Source organism: Physeter macrocephalus, chromosome 6 (genome assembly GCF_002837175.3).
Source record: "Physeter macrocephalus isolate SW-GA chromosome 6, ASM283717v5, whole genome shotgun sequence".
Taxonomy (NCBI): Eukaryota; Metazoa; Chordata; class Mammalia; order Artiodactyla; family Physeteridae; genus Physeter; species Physeter macrocephalus.
The window spans coordinates 56,687,983-56,697,711 of record NC_041219.1 but is presented as its reverse complement, the minus strand read 5'-3'; the positions used below and the strand labels follow the sequence as shown (position 1 = coordinate 56,697,711).

Sequence of the window (9,729 nt, the reverse complement as noted above, 5' to 3'; positions counted from 1 at the left end):
TGGTAGGAACTGGGCCGCACAGCAGGAGGGGAGCGGCGAGTGAGTGAAGCTTCATCTGTATTTACAGCTGCTCCCTATCCCTGCCCATCGCTCACATTACTGCCTGAACCATTCTTCCCCGTTCCACCCCGTGGAAAAACTGCTTTCCACAAAACCGGTCCGTGGCACCAAAAAGGTTGGGCACCGCTGATCCAGGCTCAAACTAGCACAGTGACTTCACTTGGCGAGGCTAACATATGGTTAGAAGTTTTGGCTCTGAAATCACACAAACTTTAATCAGACTTAAGTTCAAATTCAGGCTCTTAAATCGGCAATATACCAGGGGAAAGTTGCTTATCCTCTACAAGACTTAATTTCCTCACCTATAATGTGGAGATAAAAACAACTACTGAAGCCCACGAGCCACAACTACTGAGCCCGTGCACCACAACTACTGAAGCCCGTGTGCCTAGAGCCCATGCTCCACAACGAGAGAAGCCACCGCAGTGAGAAGCCTGCACACCGCAAGGAAGAGCAGCCCCCGCTCGCCGCAGCTAGAGAAAGCCCGCGCGCAGCAACGAAGACCCAATGCAGCCAAAAAAAACCAAAAACCAAAAACCAAAAAAAACAGTGTGGGGATTAAGTGAGGCTACTGTGGGGAATTAAATGTTGACTGAATGTGGAAATTGCTTACTGTGGTGCCCAGCACAAAGGAAACAGTGGACAAACATTAACTATCATTTCTGTATAGGCCGATCTGTGCTTTTACTAATGTAAAGACTCTTCCGTCGTTATCACAACTTTAAAATTATCTAGAGTATTTTAAGAGAACTTAAGTCATGAAGACTGGTATTATTACTCTCGGAGAAGTGGTACTTCCAAGGAAACCTTGCTATTCAATGCCACGATCTTTTACAGGAAAGAGATTTTCATTTTCTCAGTTTTAGATACATGACAATTCTCTTTTTCAGTTTCTTTGACTCCTGATTACTAGAAGGGCCCCCTAATCAACACTATCTCACTTATTTTCAAACAGGAGGCACTACTGACTTAAACATCTATACCCCTAAATAAGCAAATGGGCTAAAAATATCCTCCAAGATAAAAGAAGTGAGGCCAAAGCAGTTTAATCCAAAAAGCAACTGAGCAATTTGAATGTCTTTTCCGGGAATAATGATTTCTGCTTCTCCAGAATATCAATATTGCCATCTGCTGACCAACTGCCAGAAAAATCCATGGAGAAAAATCCACAGATAAAGCCAGCAGTCATAAATCTATCAAGACTACTGAGCTTGCTAACCAAATTAGTGCCTTTAGCCTCTGTAAACAATAAAAATTACCACCATTAGGTTATGTTTAACTAAGCTGAATTTGGAGAGAAAGAAGGTGGATTGCTCGGATGTACAGGTCCACTTATTTGATGATGAAGTTAAATCTTCACCGCATATACAGGTGAACTTTGGACACGCAGCGTCATAGTCCGCGTCCTCCAGCTGCATCTGAGTGTTATAGGCAGAAAGGTATTTATGTGTGGATGAGATTTATGCAACTGAATAAACAACTGAATCCAACGGCACCACCTGCAAATTGCTCCCTTTTTAGTCCAAGGTTTTAAAACTACATTTTTCCCTCTGTAAAGGCTCATCCAACGAAATGATTACAAACGCAATAAGAAGATTTTAAAGAGAATTAGCGAAAATAAAGTTACTTTTATCTTGAGACTCCTCCACATCAATGGTGACGGTTGGAAGTTCCTTCACTGATAAAGCCAGTGCGACTTCTAGGTCTCTCTGGTAGAGCTTATCGTCTAAAGGCATTCTAAAATAGACACACAAATAATAATGAGTTTGTAAACTATGAATCGCAACTAAAATCTGCGATTCTCCTCAGTGACTAAGAGTTTCTCTCCAACCTCAGAAAGATGTCCTTCAACAATAATCATGATCATAATTGCTCCTTAACGTTAAGCCTCCTGAAACGTTAAGTGTCATGTTGGACCCAGCAGAACAGATTTGAAAGAGGAGCATCACGTGACAATGTGCATTTCATTGTGATGTCTCTTCCTCACCACCAGCTCCGTCCAGGTGGGAAGCACCTGCCCAACTGAGAACGGACGTGGCTCAAACATCACTTCCACTTAGAAATCTTCCTTGACCTCACCCACACCTCTTCAGACAGCTGTTATAGCTCTTTTATTAAACTGAAATTACTTTTTTTTTTTTTACATCTGTTCCGCCCAATCTGGACTTTGACAAATAGCTCAGCAAGTACTTACTCTGTGAGGCATTGCACTAGACAGGATGTTAAAAGTGCCCTCAAAAAGTCTGCAGTTAATGAGGAGGTAGGAAAACAAGTCCCATAGTAATTACCCTATATAAACAGATTATCACGTCTCCTGTTCAAGGTGGTCAAGAGTGCTATAGTGCTTAAGAGGAAGAGAAAGCAAAGAAAGGTTTGAAAAGGTCTGAAGGTAAGAAAAGGCTACGTAAAGGAGGTAATACTGAGATGCACCTTGAAGGATTTATTTTTTTAAATAACAATTTTATTGAGATATAAGTCGCACAGTATAAAATCCACCCTTTTGAAGCATACGATTCAGCAGTTTTTAGTATATTCAGAGAGCTGTGAAACCATCCCCACTATGTAATTTCAGAACACTTTCATCAACCCAAAAAGAAACCTCATATCTACTAGCAGTCCGTCCCCGTTTCCCCCTCCCCAGCATCTGGCAGCCACTTATCTACTTTCTGTTTCTACAGACGTGTCTATTCCGGACATTTCGTATTACTGGAACCACATGTGCTATGTGGCTGCTTCCCACTAGCTACCTATTTTACGTTTGGTAGTGTATATATGTCCACGCCACTCTCTCACTTTGTCCCAGCTTACCCTTCCTCCTCCCTGTACTTCATTTCTGTTTATTGCTGAATAATATTCCACTGTATGGATATATCACATTTCACTTATCCAGTCATTAGTTGATAAACATTTGGATTACTTCCATTTTTTGGCTATTATGAATAATGCTCCTATAAATATTCATGTACAGGTTTTTGTGTGGGCATAGATTTTTACTTCTTGGGTATTTACCTAGGCTGGGTCACATAATAACTGTTTACTTCAAGGAACTGCTACTCTGTTGTCCAATGTGGCTGCACCATTTTGTACTCGCAGCAGCAATGTGTGAGGGTCTCCATGGCCCCACATCCTCCCCAACACTCGCTATTGTCTGTCCTGCTTACAGCCACCCCTCTGGGCGTGACACGTTATCTTATTGTGGTTTTGATTTGTATTTCCCTGACGGCTAAGGATGTTGAGCATCTTTTCACGTGCTATCGGCCATTGGTATATATTCTTTAAAGAAATGTCTATTCAAGTGCTTTGCCCATTTCTAACTTGGGTCATTATTCTTTTTATTGTTGGACTGTTAGAGTTCCCTATATATTCCAGATACAAGTCCCTAATGGGTTCTATGATTTGCAAATATTTTCTCCCATCCATTGGTTGTTTTGTTAACTATATTTTAAAGGTAGTACAAGAAGCTCAAAAACAAAAAAGAAAAAAGTAAGGAGAAGGACATGGGCTAAGTCTCTCTATGTTAATTAACTTTCCTCACAGTTATTGTAGCAGTAAAGCATCACACGTCCTACGCGCCATTGGTCAGTATCCCTCCTCTGCCCATCTCCTCCCCATAGTGCAAGTCTGGGGCCTCTTGGGGCTTCTTCCCTCATTTTACCCTCTCTCTCGGTACTGACGAATGGAACTCCAGGGTGAGTCTAGAAACCATAGGTCCTGCTCACTGCTGGACAAAACTCAGTAAGATAAAGAGACAATATTTTTTATCTCTAGAAAAATACATGGTTGAATTTTTTTCTTCCAGTTTTACTGAGATATAATTGACATCCAGCACTGTGTAAGTTTAAGGTGTACAATACAGCGATTCACAGTGATCTGACTTTCATGCGTCATGAAATGATGCCCACAGGAAGTTTAGGGAACATCCATCATCTCATATATTATAGATACGTGGTTTTAAATTTTATAAAACTGTCCTTACAAATGTAATTTTTAACAAAGTAGTCTTGTAAAACCTGAGGACTTCAGAGACAGGTACTAGGTCTTGTAAATGCAAGTCATACCTTCTAAACTTGGTAATTATGATTGTCTTAATACTTAAATGGATATTTCCTCATACATTTGTGAACTTAAAGAAGTTCGGAAAGTCAGAAGGGGATTAATGGTACATCCCTGTTCTCCTACGTGCATTAAATAAAATACGACCCATGATGCTGCTCAAATTCTAATTTAGACCAAGAATTTGAATTTATCTCTTTTAAATTAACACACCTAATGTCATATTTACTGTATGTCTTACCTCTCACCTTTTTTTAGGGGTTTTCTCTTCTAGTGGGATGTCTTTTTCCTGGAGATTCTTCGGTTTAGGTTCTGGTTTTTCTAGTTTTAACTCCTTTTGTGTAGTTCTGGATTTTTTATTTAACGGTGCGGTTGCAGGAACAAAATCATCTATTCATGTGTGAATTAAAAATAAAAGAACATATGAAATTGCTTTTCCTTGGGAAGAAATAAATAAAATTACTTTCTTGGTAGCTGAGATTTATTACCATGTGTGTTCAAGTTTTAAAGATAAGCAAATTGGGGCTTCCCTGGTGGCACAATGGTTGAGAATCCACCTGTCAATGCAGGGGACTCGGGTTCGAGCCCTGGTCTGGGAAGATCCCACGTGCCGCGGAGCAACTAAGCCCGTGCGCCACAACCACTGAGCCTGCGCTCTAGAGCCCGTGAGCCACAACTACCGAGCCCGCACGCCTAGAGCCCGTGCTCCGCAACAAGAGAAGCCACTGCAGTGAGAAGCCTGCGCACGGCAACGAAGAGTAGCCCCCGCTCGCCGCAACTAGAGAAAGCCCGTGCGCAGCAACGAAGACCCAGCGCGGCCAAAAATAAATAAATAAATTTAAAAAAGAAGAAAAGCAAAGACGAGCAAATTGTTTGCTTTCCACTGTTTAAAAAATACTGTTGGTATACTGTCTGTCTTTATTCTCCCTCAAGCTTTTCAACTTTGTTTTAGTGGCCTTTATTTTTAAAAATATCCATCTATCAAAAACTAATCCCCCCAAAAGATGCAAAGGCAACTAAGCTAGTAGGTGTAAGTGGCAAAGAAAAGAACAATCAATTAAAAATCTGTAAAACCATTAGAAAAATTATTAAAATTCCCTTTATAATTTTACCATGTTGACAAGTGGAAGAAAATGATTTTTGGCAAAGGGATGCTCTTTTCCAGCCCATTCTGTTCTCCCAGAGTCTTCTGCCCTCTACCAATCCTCAGAAGTGAGGTAGTTCTTCTGTTGACACTCAAGCTAAGACTGCTGCTCTAGCGTTCTAACTCATACATGACACATGTATGCATACCTTCACGTGCGTGTAGTCTGAATCACGCACTTTCGCATTTATTAATACCTGTCGTCTCTTTTATGCTTCCCCAGGTAGGAATATAATAACTTGTGACTCGCCCCCTACCCCCATGCCACAGTATCCAGAATACAAACAGCAATTTATAACAATTTAGTGACAGATTGATGACAATAATTAAAAAGCTAGAAGTTATACCCTATGCTCTTTTCTCCCAAGTCTTAGACACACGTAAGACTGGGCTCAAGGTGAAAAACGGATTCCTTCAAACCGAGGAATTACTAACTATGTGACCTGCAGAAAACTCCAATGGTCTAAGAAAGAAACACAAAACTTACCTTTAAGTATAATGTAATCTAACAATGTTTCTCAAACTTTTTGAACAAAGTTCTCTTAATAGCAGAGACAAGCAAATATATATACATATATAGCACAATAGGGTAAAGCTTATGCCTGAGCTTTCTTCAAGGTCTTGTTTTATTGTACAATTAATGGGGATTTCACATTATATTCTGTAACACATTTGTGTCTCAGAAAGACAGTGTGTTCTTCTTAGGGGAAGGGATAAAAGGCTACAAATCCCACAGTGCAAAACATGGGCCTCACAGAGTTTAGATGTAAAAAGCCATTTTACCTGGCCTTATTTGGTTATGATTTATGCCAAGAATTCTTGTCAGTGTAATTATCAACGTAAGTATCCTAAGTACTTAGAATATTATTTTTCCAGGCCTACCTCATATGCAATTGGTACTAACCATATTTTAGCGATACACACACACACACACACACACACACATACATATATCCTATAAATTGTGAGGAAATAAATTTCCAAATCTTTAAAGAAGACATAAGAAGCTCTACTTACCATCACTATCGGAGTCCTCAAACTGGGAGTAATTGACTGGCTTCTTGTGCCTGTGAACAAGACAGAAATTTTCATTTACACAAATGTCAATTTCTCACCTCCATTCTTTAAGGCCATTAATAGTCTTGAGTAAATAAAAATATGTTTGGATTCCTTTAGGAATATATAAATTAAGGCCCTGAACCAGGAGTAGAAGGACGTGCGCTCACTCCCTCTTGCGAGAGCACCGGAATCACCACTAACTGCTGAACAATCATCAACAGGAAGACACTGGAACTCACCAAAAAAGACACCCCACCTCCAAAGGCAAAGGAGAAGCCACAATGAGACGGTAGGAGGGGCGCAACCACAATAAAATCAAATCCCATAACTGCTGGGTGGGTGACTCACAAACTGGAGAACACTTATGCCACAGAAGTCCACCCACTGGAGTGAAGGTTCTGAGCCCCACGTCAGGCTTCCCAACCTGGGGGTCCACCAATGGGAGAAGGAATTCCCAGAGAATCAGATTTTGAAGGTTAGTGGGATTTGACTGCAGGACTCTGACAGGACTGGGGGAAACAGAGACTCCACTTGTGGAGGGCACGCGCAAAGTAGTGTGCGCAACGGGACCCAGGGGAAGGAGCAGTGACCCCACAGGAGACTGAACCAGACCTACCTGCTAGTGTTGGAGGGTCTCCTGCAGAGGCAGGTGGTGGCTGTGTCTCACCGTGAGGACAAAGACACTGGCAGCAGAAGTTCTGGGGAGTACTCCTTGGCATGAGCCCTCCCAGAGTCCGCCATTAGCCCCAACAAAGAGCCCGAGTAGGCTCCAGTGTTGGGTTGCCTCAGCCCAAACAACCAACAGGGAGGGACCCAGCCCCACCCATCAGCAGACAAGTGGATTAAAGTTTTACTGAGCTCTGCCCACCAGAGCAACAGTCAGCTCTACCCACCACCAGTCCCCCCAATCAGGAAGTTTGCACAAGCCTCGTAGATAGGTTCATCCACCAGAGAGCAGAGATGAGCCCTCCCAGAGTCTGTCATTAGCCCCACCAAAGAGCCCGAGTAGGCTCCAGTGTTGGGTTGCCTCAGCCCAAACAACCAAGAGGGAGGGACCAGCCCCAACAACCAACAGGGAGGGACCCAGCCCCACCCATCAGCAGACAAGTGGATTAAAGTTTTACTGAGCTCTGCCCACCAGAGCAACAGTCAGCTCTACCCACCACCAGTCCCCCCAATCAGGAAGTTTGCACAAGCCTCGTAGATAGGTTCATCCACCAGAGAGCAGAGAGAAGAAGAAGAACTACAATCCTGCAGCCTGTGGAACAAAAACCACATTCACAGAAAGAGCAGAAACAAGAAGAACTACAATCCTGCAGCCTATGGAACAAAAACCACATTCACAGAAAGATAGACAAGATGAAAAGGCAGAGGGCTATGTACCAGATGAAGGAACAAGATAAAACCCCAGGAAAACAACTAAATGAAGTGAGATAGGCAACCTTTCAGAAAAAGAATTCAGAATAATGATAGTGAAGATGATCCAGGACCTCGGAATAAGAATGGAGGTAAAGATCAAGAAGATGCAAGAAATGTTTAACAAAGACCTAGAAGAATTAAAGAACAAACAAGCAGAGATGAACAATACAATAACTGAAATGAAAACTACACTAGAAGGAAGCAAGAGTGGAATAACTGAGGCAGAAGAACGGATAAGAGACCTGGAAGACAAAATGGTGGAATTCACTGTTACGGAACAGAATAAAGAAAAAAGAATGAAAAGAAATGAAGACAGCCTAAGAGACCTCTGGGACAACATTAAACGCAGCAGCATTCACATTATAGGGGTCCCAGAAGGAGAAGAGAGAGAGAAAGGACCCAAGAAAATATTGGAAGAGATTATAGTCGAAAACTTCCCTAACATGGGAAAGGAAATAGCCACCCAAGTCCAGAAAGTGAAGCGAGTCCCATACAGGATAAACCCAAGGAGAAACACGCCAAGACACATAGTAATCAAATTGGCAAAAATTAAAGAAAAAGAAAAATTATTGAAAGCAGCAAGGGAAAAATGACAAATAACATGCAAGGGAACTCCCATAAGGTTAACAGCTGATTTCTCAGCAGAAACTCTACTAGCCAGAAGGGAGTGGCATGATATACTTAAAGTGATGAAAGGGAAGAACCTACAGCCAAGATTACTCTACCCGACAAGGATCTCACTCAGATTCGATGGAGAAATCAAAAGCTTTCCAGACAAGCAGAAGCTAAGAGAATTCAGCACCATCAAACCAGCTCTACAACAGGCTGGAGTAACGGGCCCAGCCGCTCCGCGGCACGCGGGATCCTCCCAGACCGGGGCGCGAACCCGGCTCCCCTGCATCGGCAGGCGGACGCGCAACCACTGCGCCACCAGGGAAGCCCAGACCAGATAGATTTAATTGATATTTATAGGACATTCCATCCAAAAACAGCAGACTACACTTTCTTCTCAAGTGCACACGGAACATTCTCCAGGATAAATCACATTTGGGTCACATACCAAGCCTCAGTAAATTTAAGAAAATTGAAATTATATCAAGCATCTTTTCTGACCAAAATGCTATGAGATTAGAAATGAATTACAGTGAAAAAAACGTAAAAAACACAAACACATGGAGGCTAAACAATACGTTACTAAATAACCAAGAGATCACTGAAGAAATCAAAGAGGAAATCAAAAAATACCTACAGACAAATGACAATGAAAACACAATGCTCCAAAACCTATGGGATGCAGCAAAAGCAGTTCTAAGAGGGAAGTTTATAGCTATCCAAGCCTACTTCAAGAAACAAGAAAAATCTCATATAAACAATCTAACCTTACACCTAAAGGAACTAGAGAAAGAAGAACAAACAAAACCCAAAGTTAGGAGAAGGAAAGACATCATAAAGACCAGAACAGAAATAAATGAAATAGAAACAAAGAAGACTATAGCAAAAGATCAATAAAATTAAAAGCTGGTTCTTTGAGAAGATAAACAAAATTGATAAACCATTAGCCAGATTCATCAAGAAAAAGAGGGAGAGGACTCAAATCAATAAAATTAGAAATGAAAAAGGAGAAGTTACAACTGACAGGGCAGACATACAAAGCATCCTAAGAGACTGCTACAAGCAGCTCTATGCCAATAAAATGGACAACCTGGAAGAAATGGACAAGTTCTTAGAAAGGTATAAAAAGTCCAGGACCAGATGGCTTCACAGGTGAATTCTATCAAACATTTAGAGAAGAGCTAACAGCCATCCTTCTCAAACTCTTCCAAAAAATTGCAGAGGAAGGAACACTCCTAAACTCATTCTGTGAGGCCACCATTACCCTGATGCCAAAATCAGACAAAGATACTACAAAAAAAGAAAATGACAGACCAATATCACTTATGAACATAGACGCAAAAATCCTCAACAAAATACTAGCAAACAGAATCCAACACATT

General features: G+C 41.5%; 1 protein-coding gene across 6 annotated transcripts in view; it reads right to left on the bottom strand.

The window, feature by feature from the left end:
• Positions 1-9,729, bottom strand: part of RAD51AP1 (RAD51 associated protein 1) — a 29,849-nt gene that overhangs the window by 15,435 nt on the left and 4,685 nt on the right. For all 6 annotated transcript variants that reach the window (XR_002892578.3, XM_024129218.3, XM_024129219.3 and 3 more), the window contains exons 2-4: positions 6,275-6,324; positions 4,362-4,503; positions 1,688-1,797 (exon numbers count right to left, since the gene is read on the bottom strand). Coding sequence is in view for 5 of the 6 variants with exons in the window: in XM_024129218.3 (XP_023984986.1) it covers positions 1,688-1,797; positions 4,362-4,503; positions 6,275-6,324 (302 nt within the window). In the remaining variant the exon portion in view is untranslated. The remainder of the gene's footprint in view (positions 1-1,687; positions 1,798-4,361; positions 4,504-6,274; positions 6,325-9,729) is intronic.